The sequence below is a fragment of the Dendrobates tinctorius genome, unplaced genomic scaffold (assembly GCF_039654945.1).
Source record: "Dendrobates tinctorius isolate UK_male_01 unplaced genomic scaffold, ASM3965494v1 ptg000254l, whole genome shotgun sequence".
In the NCBI taxonomy this organism is placed as follows: Eukaryota; Metazoa; Chordata; class Amphibia; order Anura; family Dendrobatidae; genus Dendrobates; species Dendrobates tinctorius.
In genome coordinates, this window is record NW_027361921.1 from 13,512,827 (window position 1) to 13,531,880 (window position 19,054).

A 19,054-nucleotide genomic window follows, 5' to 3' on the forward strand; every position below is an offset into this window, starting at 1 on the left:
TTCGCTGTGAGGTCTTTCTGTATGAAAGCTCACTAGCGATCATTTAGCGATGCACCAGCGATCCTGACCGGGTCGGATCGCTGGTTGGATCGCTGGTGCATCGCTAAATGTAAAAGGGCCTTAAAGAGTGGAGGAAAGATAAGAACCTGTTTGTGCAGCCCTACTGCCAGAACAGGGGAAAAAGATACCAAAGGCAACAGTGGCTAGCTGGATAAATAAAGCAATTACTCAGACCTATGAGATCCAGGGCCTCACTCCACCAGAGCAGTAGCGACTTCAGGGGCAGAAAAAGCCGATGCCTCCGTTGAGCAGATATGCAGAGCCGCCACCTGGTCGTCTGTCCATTCCTTTACAAAACATTGATGGCTGATAAGTCTTTATAGACTTGATTTATCATTTGGGAGAAAAATCCTCCAGGCGGTAGTCCCTCCCTGAAACTACGTAGAGTTTAGTATTCCTCCTGGGTGCTGTCGTGGGAAGGTATTAGAGAAAAAGGAATTGGACTTACCGGTAATTCGGTTTCTAATAACCGACCACAACAGCACGGTTATTTCCCTTCCCAGTGTTACATGTGTTTCGAATAAATATTGTTAAGCATTCACACTGTTGTGGTCCTTTATAATAACACTTAGGAGTGAGGGGTAGAAGCTATTTGACCTCTTTCGTATTTCCTGTCCCTATTAGGATAAGAGGACAACCTTCTGGGTGCTGTCGTGGTCGGTTATTAGAAACCGAATTACCGGTAAGTCTAATTCCTTTTTTTTTTTTTTGCCTCATCTCACCTTTATGGCATCTCACCATAACAGATCATATTGATAATATAATAAGAATAAGGCCGGGATCACACATGCGAGAAACTCAGACGAGCATCGCATCTTAATAATCGGGAGCGGAGTGTGCATGCTGCACAGAAATACATGGAGCAGCACGCTTTACTCCCGAGTGCCAGCGGCAGTGCCGGGTATTAAGATGCAAGACTCGTCTGAGTTTCTAGCATGTGATCCTGGACTAAGGGCTTTTATTTCCCCCACCTAGTGAGCCTAATATACCCTAAACATCCTGCTGGTTTCTCAATATGTTAGATGTATTTGTATCCCTCTAGGTGTCAGTGGCAAATGGTGCCCTCATTAATCATAACCGCGGTACACGAACGGCAAGACTGAATGGGGTATACATTTGTGCTCAAAAGTTGACATACCCTAGCAGAATTTTTGCTTTCTTGGCCTTTTTAATGAGCATATTAATAACACCAAAACTTTTTCTCCACTCATGGTTAGTGGTTGGGTGAAGCTATTTATTGTCAAACTACTGTGTTTTCTCTTTTTAAATCATAATGACAACCCAAAACATCCAAATGGCCCTGATCAAAAGTTCACATACCCCATTTCTTAATACCCAGTATTACCCCCCCTAACATCAATGACAGCTTGAAGTCTTTTGTGGCAGTTGTAGATGAGGGTCTTTACTCAGATGGTAAATCTGCCCACTCTTCTTGGCAAAAAGCCTCCAGTTCTTGTAAATTCCTGGGCTGTCTAGCATGAACTGCGTGCTTGAGATCTCCCCAGAGTGGCTCAATGATATTGAGGTCAGGAGACTGAGATGGCCACTCCAGAACCTTCACTGAGTTCTGCTTGTGTTTTGGATCGTTCTCATGTTGCAACATCCAAGTACATCCCATGCACAGCTTCCGTGCTGCTGATTGCAAATTTGCCTCCATTATTTGCTGATAACGTGCTGCATTTGGTCTAATATGCACTGTGAGCTGTGAGGTCTAAGGCTAGTTTCACACTAGTATATGGCAGAGCTGTGGAGGGATGCAGACTTTCTCTGTGAAGCTCTGCCCACTGCCGCACCTCCTCTGTTCAGCTCCGCCTACATCGGCATGTGGCCTTCGTACCCTATCTTTAGCATTGGGTACACAGGCCATGCTGATGTATGCGGATGCCTCCGCCTGCATCATTTAGACGGTGCGGCGACCTGCGCCGAACGCAACGTGTTGCATTTTGTTGTGGTTGACGCGCCATCAAAAAGACGCATGCAGAGGCATCCGCATACATCGGCATGGCCTACATAACCAATGCTAAAGATAGGGTACGCAGGCCGCATGCCGACGTAGGCGGAGCTGAACGGAGGAGGTGCGGCAGTGCGTGGAGCTTCACGGAGGAAGTCCGCATCCCTTCACAGCTCTGCCATATGCTAGTGTGAAACTAGCCTTGTATAGACAGATGTGTGCCTTTACAAATCAAGTCCTATCAGTTTAATTAAACACAGCTGGACTCCCATGAAGGAGTAGAACCATCTCAAGGAGGGTCACAAGGAAATGGGCAGCATGTGATTTTAAGTGAGTGTCTGAGCAAAGGGTCTGAATACTTATGACCATGTGATATTTCAGTTTTTTATTATATGTGCAAACATTACTACATTTGTTTTTTTCAGTCAAGATTGGGTGCAGAGTGTACATTAATGAGAAAAAAATGAACTTTTTTTAATTTACCGAATAGCTGAAATGAAAGAGAGAAATATTTTAAAGGGGTCTGAATTCTTTCCATACCCACTGTATATTGCTGACTTGAAAATAAAATCATCATTAAAATGGCACCGTCGGCTGCACCTGTGCATTAGCAACTATCTCGTTCCGATAGCTGCTACTGCGCAAGCGCCGCCACTGGCTCCTTGTTGCTGTAGTCAAAAAAAAAAATTGCACTACATCAAAATGGTGCCGCCAGCTGCACCTGTGCATTAGCATCTATCGCATACTAATAGATGCTACTGCACATATGCCAACTCCAGCACCATTTTGTTGTGTAAATTTTTTTTGGCTGCAGCAACAAGGGGCGGGCAGAGGTGCTTGCGCAGTAGCATCTCTCAGAACGCAATAGATGCTAATGTGCAGCCGATTGCGCCATTTTTGATGATTTTTTTTTTTTCTTTTCAACACAGCAATATAATAGGCACTAACTGACAAGTGATAGTGAGCAGGTGGCAACATTTTGATGAAGTGACTTGTTTTTTTTCAAATACACACATTAGTATTTTCATTATGCAAACTAGGGGGCAGATCACTGAGGGATCAGTGACCTGTCAGCAGTCTGCATTATGAATATATAATCAGACCACCACACACATGAACCCCGCCTTAGGACACAAACATATTAACTAAACAATGAAAATAAGGATTAAAAATTAACCACAAGACGGATTTCATCAACCAAGGTATCATTTTAATCAGTATAACTGCGCCGACCTGACACTGTAAGTTACTATGCACAATCCTGTTGACAGGTTCCCTTCTATTTACAGGGTGCATATCTCCAGACGCACAATCAGGGCGCATTGTAGGGTGTGTTGCGCTCTTTTGGACACTACAATGTGATGTGCACTAGGCTGGCATATTTTCATTTTCCTCTGTAGCATCCAATGCGTGCTTGTTTCTGGCAGTCAAAATCAGCACTCTACCCATAGAGGTACTCATAAATGGATATCATTTACAAAATAAGTGTCAATTGACAGAAGTTTCTGCTGTCCTGGCACTTGGGAGCTCTGCATATGGAGTCTTCAAACTATTCTAGGAAAATCTGCACTTCAAAAGTAAATTTTCTTCCGGCGTACTGCCATGTAGCCGATTGGTACTGTAGAGCCACTCATGGAATATTGCCACATTCAGGACAAATTTTTCATAACATTTTAGTAGTAAAAATGTAATTTTTTTTTTCCTTCTCCATGACAGCACCACATGAGAGGGGGATCTGCTCATCAAGGACAGAAGCCTACTGAATTAAAGTTGGTTTCCTGTAATTGAGAGAACCTGTATCTGGAGAATCCGGTACAGAAGGGAACAGAAGAAGCCTGGCCTGGCCCAGTTACTTGGAAGAACAGCTCCTTGCATGTAGCTCAAGTGTCTGGTCCTGGAGGTGCCGCTGTAGGTCCAGTGGGGAGCTCATATGAACGACTGAGACTTTTTATGTATCTGCTGACTGCCATGTTGTCCCAGGTCTGTGCATGAGCAGGGCGCGCTGGGAGTGGTGTGCTCTGATGACAAGCACACCAGTGACTTCTGACCTGGTAACACCACTTCCGGGGGGGGGTCCATTGGAGGTGTCCATGTGGGAGGAGATACTGTAGCTGGTACCTCATTTAAAATGGGGACTGACCGTCAAAGTGCATGTTTGCTCTGGCTTTCCTTTCCACTGTGATTATGGAGGATCAACAGCAACAATAACAGCGCCAGAGTCAGTTGGCTCAGCAGTCACACGAGTGTCAGAAGAAGCAACAGTAAAGCCAGTCCGAGAAGCAGGGTGGATCTATCGCCTTCAGAGGAGAACAATTGTGTGATTTGATCCAACCTCCGAATCCAGTACCCTTGCTAAACGACGGAGTGATGAGTGATCTTCTTGAAAGTTTACCATGGGTTAATTAAGCTCCTTTTTCTTGTTTAATAACTAGGAAAGACTAAGCAATGAAGCGCAAAGCTTAAAAATAAGAAGTGTGCGCTTTGCCAGGATATAAAACAATGGGGTAAACAGGCACCATCTCAAATAATATCGTATGTGGGATTTCCCAATGCATACAAGACTATATAGAAGCAGACCAAGAAAAAGTATATGCAACAACTATAGGGATCACCACCAATATTTATAATACAAAAATATATTTTATTTAATTTCAGCAAACACTACATACAAACACATGGTTAAAAACAATTTAAAAAGGTCTGTACAAAAGCAGACATTAGAAAGTGAACAAAGAAAATTGGGTCATAATCACATACAATTCAATATTTTAGGTTCCAAGACCCCAGACAAAATACTAAAGTGCAAGTGCTCATGAATTAATGAGGTCCCACTACATAGAGATATATATTATTATATTTCAAATACTGATACCTGTATGCATGCTGTTTACAAATAAATACTGTCAGACATACAAAATGTGCTAGACACACGCTTACACAGGAAACCATCAGCGAATATTATTAATGGTTCTTCAAGCTCTATTACCATACACCCTGGGACATTCAAATTGCTGCAACCAATATTAACTCACAGCAGATAGAGCATATTACCAGCACAGGAGCCCTGGAGGCATAGACAAAAATCTCCCCTGCCTCCAGCCATGATACCAGGCGGACCCCAAGTGGAAGCACACAGCCGGGATTTATGGAACCTAGGACCCACGCGTATCGACACAAAGATGTGTCTTTCTCAAGGTCAGTGTGTCACTGAAGTGTAGCACCGCTTGATATATATATCCTAAAGATAAGTAGTAAGCCTTACCAGCTGAGCGACGGCCGGGAGGGAGTATAAGTCATGATAAGACGGTGTCCTGTCACCGCTACTATGCAGGCGCCGAATGAGTATAGACGGAAGTGCTTTAGTTTGTTTCACAGGCACACCGATAGGATGAGTGCACCTGCGTGAGAGTTCTACAAATAGCAACTGCTGCTATGCAGCTGCAAAGTAGCCCTAAGCATGTACTTTACATTCCAAGCACACGAGCGCGCTGTTTAAATGCACATGAATGAATGTTTTTTAATATTTTTTAAAAGAAAACAGATTCTAATCAAAATCACTGTGCTAACATACAATAATGTCCATGAGAATAGTTGAGTATAGATCATCATTCAGGACACGCTTTTGTGGGAGTTTTTGATGCATTTGTTGAGGAGCTTAATACCAACTGCTGGAATATTCGATTAACTTCTTGTGTTTCCGTTAGTTCAGTGAACTTTTTGAATTTGAAGATTATGATTCATGGAAACAAGATTAGTACCACTCTATACCCGAAGAGTACAGCAACGAACAACTTCCTACATTATACGAGTTTTCACCCAGCCCATCTGCGAAAAGGCATCCCAAAAGGACAATTCTTACGGCTTAGGAGGAATTGCAGCCGCATCGAGGAGTTTCAGAAAGAATCACGCTTACTTACTGATCGTTTTTTGGAACGCGGTTATCCACGCAGCATTATATCCAAAGCATATGAATATTCCAAGAATTGTATGAGGGAGGATGCCCTGAAACCCCGGGTGAGATCAAAATCTAGTCCATTGAGTTTGATCACTAAATTCAATAACCAATGGGGGGACATCTATCGGGTCTTGAATAACAACTGGGTTATTCTTATGAGTGAGAGTAAACTGAGACCATTTATTATGGAGAGACCCAAACTAGTGGCAAGGAGAGCTGCAAATCTCAAGGACTGCCTTACTAACAGTCACTTTAGACGGCCAAGGTCCAAAATGCGCTATGGAAACCCCAATAAGGGGTCTTTTCCCTGTGGTAGTTGCTCTGTGTGTCCTCTGATGATATCGAGTGGTGGCCTTTGGCTGCCTTGTTCACCCACTCAGATTTCATCCAAGGAGTTCTTTAATTACCGATCGCGCAATTTAGTATACGCGCTAATCTGTGGGTGTAACAAGGTATACGTTGGGCAGACTACACAAGAACTGCGGAGGTGGGTACAACAACACCTTTCTAATACAGCCACTGCCAGGAGTGACAGATCCAAGAATAAAGAAATCACGTCTGTTGCAGCGCATTTTTTGGATCACCATAATGACAGTTCTAGAAGCTTTCGAGTCATGGGACTTAAAGGTGTACAAACTAGTATTAGGGGAGGGAGGGTAACGGAGGACCTTTGGAGACGTGAGGCCAGGTGGATTTTTGACCTTAAGGCTGAGTTCACACGTGGCGTTTTTTTCGCGTTTCCGCGGCGGTTGTAACTGCGCGATTTTGCCGCGAAAACACGAAAAATAAGCATCCCATGCATTCCTATGGGATTCCGCAATGCTGTGCTAATGCTGCGGTTTTTACCGCGGTGGAATCGCTTCGCGGTAAAAACCGCAGCATGCTCATTAATTTGCGGAATCGCGGCGATCCCGCACCCATAGGAATGCATTGTTCTGCTTACTTCCCGCATGTGGCTGTGCACACCATGCGGAAAGTAAGCAGAACAATTGCGGATGGTACCCACGGTCCGGAGGAGAGGAGACTGTCCTCCGGGCTTTGGGTACCATATCCCTGTAAAAAAAAAAAAAATATTATTATTCTCACCCTCCGATGTCCCGCGCAGTCTTCCCGCTTCTCTTCACGCTCTCGTTCCCAGTAGTCCTTTGCGAAAATGCCTGCGATGGCGTCCGTTCTCGCGGGATCGCGAAGTCTCGCGGTCATTCGCGCGACGTCATCGCGAATGTCCGCGAGACATCGCGATCCCGCGAGAACGGACGTCGTCGCGGGTATTTTCGCAAAGGGTTACTGGGAACGGCTGTGCGGGACGTCGGAGGGTGAGAATAACACTATTTTTTTTTTTTTTTTTTTTTACATCCTATCTTTTACTATTGATGCCGCATAGGCAGCCTCAGTAGTAAAAAGTTGGTCACACTCATCAAACACTATGTTTGACGAGTGTGACCAACCTGTCAATCAGTTCTCCAAGCGATGCTACAGATCGCTTGGAAAACGCTAGCATTCTGCAAGCTAATTACGCTTGCAAAATGCTAGTTTTTCCGCAGGAAAATCGCGGGAATTTAAAATGCGATTTTCTCGCCGACTGGAATTCCGGAATTCTCGCGGTAATTTCCGCGAGAGTTCCGGTACGTGTGCACTTAGCCTAAGAGCCTGGCCCCTGGGGGTCTAAATGAAGAACTCCTGTACACGGGGTTTTACAAAGTGGCTTAAACATCATTGTCCTTTTGTTAACCTGACCATAGATTAATAGTGCCTTTTTCATTTTTCCTTCCTTTTTCTTCCCTCCCAGGTCCTAGGTACAAGTTCTGGCGTTAGAAGATTTATCTGAACCCGACTTATGGATTTTACAACAAAGAACCTATTTTTGAAATCATCTACTGTTTAAATCCAGTGAACAATAATGGTGAATGACAGTGAAAGGATCCCTTTATACATGATTCATATTTATATCTGTGATGTACCGTATATACTCGCGTATAAGTCGAGTTTTTCAGCCCAAAAAATGGGCTGAAAAAGACCCCCCCCTAGACTTATACGCGAGTCAAGCAAGTTTTTAAGTCAAACTTACTTTTCGGGAGGTGTTGCGGGGACATGGCAGTCCGGCCAGCACACGGCGATGTCCTCCGCGTTGCTCCGGCGCCATGTCTTCTTTATGAGTAGCCACGGTTCGTCCCGCCTCCCCCGCAGGCTCTGCAGAGCTGTAGTTTTCTCTTTGACTGGTGAATCACCAGTCAGAGAAGGTACGACGAATGTAATTGGCTGCTCTGGGCCGCCTCCCCCTCCGGCTCTGCAGCGCTGAAGCTTTCTCTGAATGGTGAATCACCAGTCAGAGAACTTAGGAGAAATGCAATTGGCCGCTCTGGCCCGCCTCCCCAGCTCTAACTTTCAATTCCTCTGTCCTGCATTCCCACCCCCACCCCCTCCCTGTTCTGATTCTCATACGCAGCTGCGTGCTGAAAAGAGCGGAGGTGAGGTGGGTGGCTGGGTTTTCCTCTAGCACGGCTCGTACGGAGCCTGCTATGAGGTTATGAAATACTGTATTAAAAAAACAAAGTGAAAGGCTTGTTAGCCTGTCATAAGTTGCCTCTCTCTCAGCCTCCCGCTGTCTCTCTCAGCCTCCTGCTGTCTCCCACTAAGGCTGCATTTCCCACCCTCGACTTATACGTGAGTCAATACATTTTTCCCAGTTTTTTTAGGTAAAATTAGGGGGTCAACTTATACACGGGTTGACTTATACACGAGTATATACGGTAATAGGAATGTTCAAATACCTAACAAACGAATCCTCTATATGTTTACATGTGTATAGGGTGGTGAATACATGTATACTGTAGGTGTGTGTGTGTATCCCCCACTGTCCTGATATGCATGCTGTCTACAAATCAATGTTTGAATGAGGTGATTAACCATATGGTATATGATGCTCATAATATCTTGCATACCTTGAATTCCTGAGACATATGGTTCTCCTTAAAATTAGTGTGCGTTTTGCTTACTATGATCATCATTGTTTCTGATTATATCTTGATGAATGTATGCTTGGGGTCTAATATTGGTGCATAACCTTGTGTTACCTTTTAAGCAAATTACTATGCACACTCTTATTATCCATTTGTCATATTGGTCGGCACATGATTCATATTTGCGCCATTGTGTAGACTTCATGCATATACACTTCAGTTTAATTCAACGCATGTAGATATTGGTATAAATGTAAATCAAAGATCTTTTTATGTTTTTTGTACCAAACTAGGTGCATCCAATATTCTATAAATGGGACTTGCGTACTGGTTCTCTAGGCCTATGGCCCCTGATGGCTAGTTTATTATAAAGACTCTAAATGGCAATCTAATGTATGCAGGTATAATATGTTGATTTTGAGCTGTAAATGCTGAGTACCAGTCTGTCTTGTATTAAGCATGAAATCTGCATTTGTGCGCTGCTGAGAATACGATCGTAGTGCCTCGTGTGGTGAAATTAGGGAATGTGCTCTATGATCTGTGCAAAGATATTCAACTGCCATACACAGGCTGAAGATGGGAATTTTCTTTAAAACTCCCACAAAAGCGTGTCCTGAATGATGATCTATACTTAACTATTCTCATGGACATTATTGTATGTTAGCACAGTGATTTTGATTAGAATCTGTTTTCTTTTAAAAAAATATTCATTCATGTGCATTTAAACAGCGCCCTCGTGTGCTTGAAATGTAAAGTACATGCTCAGGGATACTTTGCAGCTGCGTAGCAGCAGTTGATATTTTTAGAACTCTCAGGCTAGTTTCACACTAGCTTATTTTCCATGCAGCGCTCGGCGCCGCTAAGCCCCGCCCCTTGCCGGCTCCCTGCCCACCCGGTCATCGCTGCCTACTATCGCACACGGCTGCATGCGATCTGTGCACCCTATCTTTAGCATAGGGTGCGCAGACCATGCGCTAGTAGGATTTTAGCATGTGCTGCGCACTTTTGAAGGTGCGCCAAAATGCAACATGGTGCATTCGGCGCACCTTCAAAAGTGCGCAGCGCACGGTCTGCGCACTCTATGCTAAAGATAGGGTGCGCAGATCACATGCAGCTGTGTGCGATGGTAGGTGGCGATGACTGGATGGGGCGGGGCTTAGCGGCGCAGAGCGCTGTGTGGAAAATAAGCTAGTGTGAAACTAGCCTCACGCAGGTGCACTCATCCTATCAGTGTGCCTGTGAAACTGAAACTAAAGCACTTCCGTCTATATTCATTCGGTGCCTGCGTAGTAGTGTTGACAGGACGTCGTCTTATCATGAATTAGGCTGTGTTCACACACAGCTTTTTTTAGCGGTTTTCTCATTTCTATGCATTTTGCACTTTTTGTGCATATTGATGCATTTTTTTACCGCGAAAAAAACAAATGCATCGCGGTAAAAAACGTAGCATGCTCATTAATTTCGCTGATTTTTCCGCGTTTCTGGCTATCTCTGTGTCTTGAAAACGCGCGGAAAAATGCATAAAAACCGCGCATTTTTTGCGCAAAAGCGCAGAAAAAACGTGCGGTTTCTGGGAAGGGAGTCAGGTTTTCCAGCAGAAATTTTCTGCTACGTGTGAACTTTTTCTGGGAATGGAGTCAGGTTTTCCAGCAGAAATTTTCTGCTACATGTGCACTTGGCCGTATACTTCCTCCCGGCCGTCGCTCAGCTGGTAAGGCTTACTAGTTATCTTTAAGATATATATATATATATATATATATATATATATATATATATATATATATAATCTCCCAAACAGTGCTACACTTCAGTAACACACTGACCTTGAGAAAGACACATCTTTGTGTCGATACGCGTGGGTCCTAGGTTCCATAAAACCCGGCTGTGTGCTTCCACTTGGGGTCTGCCTGGTATCATGGCTGGAGGCATGGGAGATTTTTGTCTGCCTCCAGGGCTCCTGTGCTGGTAATATGCTCTATCTGCTGTGAGTTAATATTGGTTGCAGCAATTTGAATGTCCCAGGGTGTATGGTAATAGAGTTTGGAGTACCATTTAGGCTACTTTCACACATCAGTTTTTGTGCATCAGGCGTTATGCGGCGCCGTGCAGCATTGCCGGATCCGGCATAAAATGTGAAAAAACTGATGCACCGGTTCCGTTTTTTTGCCGGATCCAGCCAACGGATTATGCCGGATCCGGCAAAAAACCGGAACCGGTGCATCATTTTTTCCATCCGTTTTGTCCGGTTTTTTTTGCCGGATCCGGTTTTTAAAAAACGCCCAAAAGCCACCATTGGCTACTGGTATTTACAGAAAATCCTATATACCTTGGTATACACCCTGTTGAGAGGTTGTTGTTTTGGAGCAAGATGGAAGCCATTATTGGGAACATCGCTCAGGCTTACATTGATTTCACTTTTGAGGCCAATTCTTTGGCAATTGTCATGGCGAAGGAGCGACAAAGGCAGCTCCTCATCATGCGTCTGCGCCGACGTCGTTTCTGGATTCACCCTATAACTGCACAGAGGCTGACACTGGGAGTGTTTGCAACATTATATCTGGCGTTGCGAGGAAATCCAGAGAAGTTTTTTCATTATACGAGGATGAAAGTGGAAACTTTTGATTTTTTGCTGGACAGGGTTGGAGAACTGATCCGGAGACGTGACACCTACTGCCGCTTCTCCATCTCCCCACCGGAGCGTTTGATGGTCACTCTCCGGTAAGGCAATTGTTATTCTTTATCCTTCAAAGCAGACTTCAGTATACTGGAAATGTGTCTCCTCCTGTTGTTGCAGTTATTTTGCATTAATTATTTTTTTTTAACTTTTTACACAGATTCCTTGCAACAGGCGAATCCCTTTCGTCGCTACAGTACCAGAATAGGATTGGGATTTCAACATTATCAAGTATCATCAAGTACACATGCCGTGCATTTTGGGACCGTCTACATGAAGGGTTTATCCCACAGCCCACAACAGAGAGGTGGCTCGAAATAGCTGACCAATTTTACAGCATCTGTCAGTTTCTGAATTGCCTGGGTGCAGTTGATGGCAAGCACATCAGGATCACTAAACCAGCAGGATCGGGATCTGAGTTTTTTAATTATAAAAAATATTTCTCAATAGTCCTGATGGCGATTGCAGACGCCAAGTACAAATTCATTGCGGTGGATATTGGGGCCTATGGACGTTCCAATGACTCACAAGTTTTTAAAATTTCAGCAATGGGACGTAATTTGTACGGAAACACATTCCAATTCCCACCTCCAAGACCACTTCCTCAAACTTCTGGGCCACCACTGCCATTTGTCTGCGTAGGTGATGAAGCATTTCAACTGTCAGAACACCTGCTCAAGCCGTACACAAGCAGAGACTTGACACCAACAAAAAGAGTGTTCAACTATCGCCTGACACGAGTACGGAGGATGGCGGAGTGTTCTTTTGGAATTCTTACCGCTAAATGGAGAGTACTGTTGACCGCAATTAACTTGAAAACAGAAAATGTGGATGAGGTGGTAAAAGCATGTGTGGTCCTACACAATTTGGTTATTACTAAGGAACAGATTGCCATAGAAGACAATGATGTTCAAATCACATTGCATGATTATCGCACTGTTAATGTGCGAAGTACTCTAGCAGTGTCCAGAATGAGGGACACATTTGCCGAGTACTTTGTCACCTGAAGGTAGAGTTGAATGGCAGGATGACATGGTTTGAGATGTTAAAACCTATTTTTTACCTTGTTGTACCAAACCATTTCTGTGGTTTAAGTTACTATACCTTGTTAGCTTCAATTTTGGTAAAGTATTAGTACCTTTGTATCAGTATTCTATATTCTTTTACTACCTTTTTTTTACCAAAATATTCACAATTTGTAAATTCCTGACAAAGCTCTTTTAAAATTGAAAAAAAATTATCATTTAGTAAAAAACTTTCTACTAAATCATGTAGTGTGGTGTGTAGAAAATAATATAGGGGCTATAAAGCGGTATTATGGAGGGAGGATGGGTTTGGTGATTTCTACAATATTATTGACCTCTGTCCCTTTGTGCAAAAAAATCTTTTCTTTTTTTTTTTTAACAATTCTGACCGGCACTATGCCGACCACCATATAAAAATACCCCAGTGATGGGTATGCCAATGTGCCACCCGCTGGTGATCCAAGGACCTTCCACAGTACTGCCCACCAGCAGGCCTCCCCCCACCGCCACACACGTACGTTACTCATACACGTTCTTGTACACACACTCCCATACATTCACATACTCACACACACCTACTCTCACACAATCACTCACATACTCACACACACACTCATTGAGTTTTATACATCGGCATGTTATATTAACAGTAAAAGAAACAAAAAACATTTGACTGAAAAAAAAAATTATTTTTTATCAGCTTTAGCTGAAATTTTTTCTTTTATATTTTTGTAATAAAACTTTTTTATTGGTAACAACAAAACACATTAAAGATTGGTGTAATGTGTAGCGGAAATAGTATTGGAGGGGCTCTCAGTTTGGACCACTTCAACAGGGGTGTTGTGGGAGGATGGAGTTTGTGAGGGGTCAGATAGCAAAGGACAAGGTATAGGAATGGAGAAAGAAGGTGAAGGGGTGGATAAAGCTGATGAAGGGGTGGAGAAAACAATAGACGGGGGAAACTAAACTGTGGGTGAAGGACGGTTGAATTTGGGATGTGGAAGGAGACTGGATGTATTGGGAAGGGAGTGTAGGTTGGGAAGGGAGTGGAGGCACGGATGCAGTTGGGAACTGGTACGGGGAAGCAGAATGGAAAGGGGCAGGAGGTTGGTACTGGGGAAAATGGTATGGTACAGGAGGGGTAGGAAGGACCGGGCCTGGAGCAACTACTGGGCCGGTTGGATGGGCTGCTGATGTCACCTGTGCTAAGGCGACCTGGCAGGCTTGCATTACATGCAGCTGCTGTTCAGGAGTTAGGTTGTCCAGCCGCTCAATTACAGCTTTGAAAAAAGAATGATGCGGCGCTTTATTTGCATCTAGATGCATCCTTTCAACACACGTGCCTAAATCAAGCACCTCTCTACTAACAAGATTGAACCCAGCAGACATTTGCTGGGTCATGACTTTCATAGCGTTTTGAAAGGATGCATGTTGATTCAAAAACTCTGCAGCAAACTGCCTTTCCTGACCCCGCTGACGCAGCCACCCAGAACTCAAAGGTGTTCTATGGAGGGCAGCTGTGTCAGAGGGGTGAGGTAAAGGTAAGCCTACCTCGTCAACAGCAGCTTCATGTAATGAAGCCTGCACAGATGCTCCAGCAGAGGTGGATGGGGCTGAGGGATCACACACAAGGGAAGGCAGGGAGGGTGCAGAGGGGTTGGGTATGTTGTGGTCCATGGTGACGGCCGCCTGGGGAATCGCTCCAGAAGGGTTCAATGCAGGCTCCCGCGTGCTGCTGAAGGTGCTGTTGAAAAAAGTAGAAAAAAATAGACATTAACATTATGATATTGATTACCCCTGGCTGCAAAAAAAAAAATTACACATTTGACCATTTTTTATTTAGTCACTTCTGGTAGGAATGTTTACCTTCTTGTCACCATAGTTGATCTCAGGAATGACAGGGCCTCAGAATATTTATAGCGGCTCCTGCGTCCTCTTGATCCGCTGGGAGCCTGCATCTTTGTTGAACTCCTTCTTAAAGCAATCCCGCATTGACTGCCACCGCAACTGAACTCTTTCCCCTGAAAATTGAAAACACAAAATGGTTAGGATCAAGCACAATACATCCGGAAATATTACTGAAATGTGAATACTTACGCTGTTCTCTCTGTGCCCGAGAATGGAGTTCCTCCCAGTTAGATACCACAGCATGGCACACTTCCTCCCAGAGTCGTCTAGTAACACTAGCATCTGCATGGAAGCAGTCCGCCATATTCCAGAGCGGCTCACAATCTCTCACCATATCAATTAGGAGGTCCACATCAATAGCCACATCCTCACTGTCGGAATCGTGAGCACGCTCTGAAGCCTGTTTAAAGACAAAAAAGGTAAACATAACAATCACAGCATTAAGTACAAACCTTATAAAAGTCCTAAAAAGAAATCCTTACTCTATGGCGACCGCCCCGGCGTGGTTTCTGACGACTCTGGGAGGCACTTTGAGGAACTCTCGGACGAGCCACAGATTCAGAAGCCTATAATGAAAAAAAAAAAATTAGAAAAGGAAAATTAAATGCTGTTATGTTGATCTTGTTTTTAGGTCCAGTGATGTGTAAGAACATGTTTTAGTGCAATTAATGCAAAGATACTTACATGCGGGGAGCCCACTCCAGGCATTTCTCCGCTACGTCCGTCTCCTTCTGAGAGACCCTCTGGTTCAGCTTCCTATTAAACAAGAATGCATATATAGGGTTATGTGTACCAAGAATGTTCTGGCAAAAAAAAAAAAAAAATACCTCATTTCGCTGGCGATGTGAGGGAGGGCTCCCAGAAGAAGACATGTCTGGCTGAAATTCTGTAATGAAAACAATTGTTACCTACAACACTAACCATATTCAAAGCTTTCAGGCCTGTATACTTACAATATGGGTTGCAAAAGCTTAGGATTTGGCAGTAGTGTCCTGGGCAACTTCCTGCATGAAAAAAGCACGGTGTAGTTTAGATTTGTGTTGTGTGCAACATTTATTTTTACAATCAAACAAAACAACAAAAATAGTAAAAAAATAAGATTTTTTGAATTCCACTCTCACCACCCTATAAAATGCAGCTTGGACAACAAACCATCGCAAAATTACTATGTATATACTCGTGTATAAGCCGCCCCGGCCCCAAAAATGGGAACACTTATAGTATATGCCCAGTGTGTAATCCATACACTATGGCCCCATATGCTGTTCCATAGAATATGCCCCCATATGCTGCTCCATAGAATATGCCCCCATATGATGCCAAAAAAAAAATACAACCTATTGTGAGTCCATCGCCCCTGTCTGCCACTTCTTGTGTCAGTGACTGTTCATCCAGCAGAGGGGGACATGCACTTATCACATCAACGCACCCACTGAGGATGCAGCAGAGACCGCAGTGAGCAGCAATGGACCCAGGAAAGGTGGATATCACTATGCTTGCAACGCACAGATTCAGGAATGGTAACGTTACCACTCAAGACAGGAAGGGAGACAGTGGAGAAGCGAGCAAGGCTACAGATATGACAGCAGGATGATCTGTGACACCCCTGCTCCCCCTCCGACCCACAGGGAGATGACCCGTGTATAAGCCAAGAGGGGGACTTTAAGCCCCAAAAATGGGCGTAACATCTTGGCGTATACACGAGTATATACAGTACCTCCCCCTACAGTATTTACACATAAATACACACACCCACCCACGCAAACTACTTCACACTGTCGTTCATAATTAAAATCCCTCCCCACACTGATGACCACACCTGAAACTTTTTAAAAACAAGAGTACAATGTATGAACAACATAGGTGTGTGTGTATATATACATATACATGCTGGGCAGGCAGCAGCAGGTACAGCATGGGACTCCAGCGTGGTGGCTAGCAGTGACAGCAGTGATGGGGGTTCTGCGGCAGAGGGTTCCAGTGGTGGTTGTGGGGGTCATGATGGTGACAAGTTTAGCTGGAAAGGCGGCAAGACAGTCGCTGGCTGTGACGGGGATGGGTGCGCAGGCATCCGCAGTCACACAGACAAAACGAAAACCTATGCTTGCAAGAAAATTTTTATACTCACACTCAAACTCCTGCTCGCTGGAGGTCCAATAGTGGATGGCTGTCAAAAATCCAGTTGGTTGCTGGATGTCTGGCTGGCTGGTGTATATGTGGCAGAATCCAGTGGCTGTGTGTCTCCAGTAGCTTTTTCTCCTCTGCATTCAGGGTGATGAATGCCCTCTTTCTACCTTTCCTATAGGGTGGGTGGAGATTGGCAGGTGTTTTTCCCCAAATTTGATACTTTTTGGAGCATGCTCAGTGCAAAAACCGGATCCGGCGCCGGAATCAGGCAAAAACCGGATGCCGCCGGATTCGGCGGCCATAGACTACCATTATAAAAAAAAAAAAAAAAACGCATGTCGCCGGATCCGGCGTCGTCCGGTTTTTTACCGCGGACAAAAAACGTTACATGTAACGTTTTTTCCAGACGCCGGACGGGCTGTTTTTGCCGGATCCAGCAAAAACCTTATACGCCGCATAGGCATCCGGCGCAATGCGGCAATAATGAAACTCTATGGGGACAAAACCGGATCCGGTGGCAACAGGTGCCGGATCCGGTTTTTACACTTTTCGCCGCATCGCGCCTGATGCACAAAAACTGATGTGTGAAAGTAGCCTCATAATCACTGATGGTTTCCTGTGTAAGCATGCGTCTAGCACATTTTGTATGTCTGACAGTATTTATTTGTAAACAGCATGCATACAGGTATCAGTATTTGAAATATTGAAATAATATATATACTGTATCTCTATGTAGTGGGACCTCATTAATTCATGAGCACTTGCACTTTAGTATTTTGTCTGGGGTTTTGGAACCTTAAATATTGAATTGTATGTGATTATGACCCAATTTTCTTTGTTCACTTTCCAATGTCTGCTTTTGTAGACTTTTTTAATTGTTTTTAACCATGTGTTTGTATGTAGTGTTTGCTGAAATTAAATAAAATATATATTTTTGTATTATAAATATTGGTGGTGATCCCTATAGTTGTTGCATATACTTTTTCTTGGTCTGCTTTGCCAGGATATACTACCCAGCTCCTGACAGAAGAAACTCTGCTTAGCTTGTATTCGGAAAACTATTTTTGAGGAATCCCCAAATTTCACTATGGATTTACAATCCTTTATTAAGGCAGGCGTTAAAGATTTGCTTAAAGTGGCGATGCAGAGGAGCTGAGAGGGACATGCTTAGGCAGAGCTTCTATGATCCTGATTCGAATCCTGTCTTTAGATCACCCGAAAGACCCACCTAGATAATACTGTGGACTCTCTGGGCTCCGGGGGACCTCTGGCTTCCGAGGAGGTGCGGAGTGCGGCTCCGGTCAGGGTAGCGGAGGAGGCAGCCATTTTCTACTGCGTGCTCTAAAACTGAGACGCAGCCTGGAAGACTTCACTTCAGGTGCGGCGGGTTGGGCGGTGCGCAGGACTCATAAAGGTACACAGGAGGGTATGCTCGGTGTGAGCTCTGAGAAGTGAGCCCCGTGCTCCCTCATTGAAGCTATACGCCACTCGCTGGAGCCCACCATCTTGATTACATTCACCGCTCTCATCACCTCTCAGTTGCTTGGGACTGGGGCCACCGTCTCGTGGCAGTTTGCTGACAGCACACAAATCAAATCACATGCCTTGGTTTGTTGTAGGACCATTATAATACGATCTCATTGCCCTGAAGCTAAAGTCGCATTGGGTATTATATCCTGCTAATAAAATGACATAACAGACTGTGCTGATATCTCTGTACTCTCACTTTCAGTTCCCCAAATCCCTGGGGCTTGAAGGGTCAGTGACTTGCTGACAGAGCAGCATATTATCGAATTTAGATTGTGAACCCCATTGGGGACAGTGATGATGATGTGTGCAAACTGTAAAGCGCTGCGGAATGTTAGCGCTATATAAAAAAGTTTATTAACCCCTTTCTGCCATCTGACGTACTATCCCATCCACGGTACCCGGGCCCGTAAGACCGGGGACGGGATAGGGTCATTCCATGTCAAGTGGACCAGTTTTAAAAATCGTTCCCACTCGACCTTCTCTGATTTTGTTGAAAATTTATAAGGATGTACATGTATGTTTGAAAAGAGGTTCTGTAAATTTTTAGGGCCAGATCTCAAATACATTGGGCACTGTTGACCTTTCACTGGAGGTTCCACCAAGCCTGCGGCTTCAGCTAAGAGGATTTTGCAAACTTTGGCACATGGCCATTAGAGTTCTATACTGGCTATGATGCTGAAATTTGGCATACTAGCTCAACTTTTGCTGCTAAACACGATAAAATTATTACCGGCTATGACAAAACAATATTTCGGCCGCAATTTTGTGTCAAAGTAGCTTGAAAAACGCGTCGCATAAAATTTATGCCTAACTTTGCCCATATATAACTCATGACCAAAAACCAATAGTAACTGGTGCTTTGCC

At 44.2% G+C, this 19,054-nt stretch overlaps 1 protein-coding gene across 2 annotated transcripts; it reads right to left on the reverse strand.

The window, feature by feature from the left end:
* Nucleotides 1–13,260: 13,260 nt before the first annotated feature.
* On the reverse strand, nucleotides 13,261–17,006 carry LOC141067737 (uncharacterized). 2 transcript variants are annotated; one of them, XM_073558187.1, is made up of 3 exons: nucleotides 15,218–17,006; nucleotides 14,492–15,099; nucleotides 13,261–14,369 (listed from the first exon to the last, which is right to left on the reverse strand). In XM_073558187.1, the coding sequence occupies exons 2-3, from the start codon at nucleotides 14,581–14,583 to the stop codon at nucleotides 13,493–13,495; spliced, it is 969 nt and encodes a 322-aa protein (XP_073414288.1). In that variant the 5' UTR covers nucleotides 14,584–15,099; nucleotides 15,218–17,006; the 3' UTR covers nucleotides 13,261–13,492. The 2 variants fall into 2 exon arrangements, with proteins under 2 accessions (XP_073414288.1, XP_073414287.1); XM_073558186.1 differs by having other exon boundaries at nucleotides 14,492–17,006.
* Nucleotides 17,007–19,054: the final 2,048 nt, after the last annotated feature.

Bases quoted from the DNA above. Each gene is read 5' to 3' on its own strand.
- LOC141067737 (XM_073558187.1), bottom strand. From the start codon at position 14,583: ATGCAGGCTCCCAGCGGATCAAGAGGACGCAGGAGCCGCTATAAATAT. The intron at 14,370-14,491 runs GTAAACATTCCT...TTTTTTCAACAG, and splicing joins TCAACTATGGTGACAAGAAG to CACCTTCAGCAGCACGCGGG.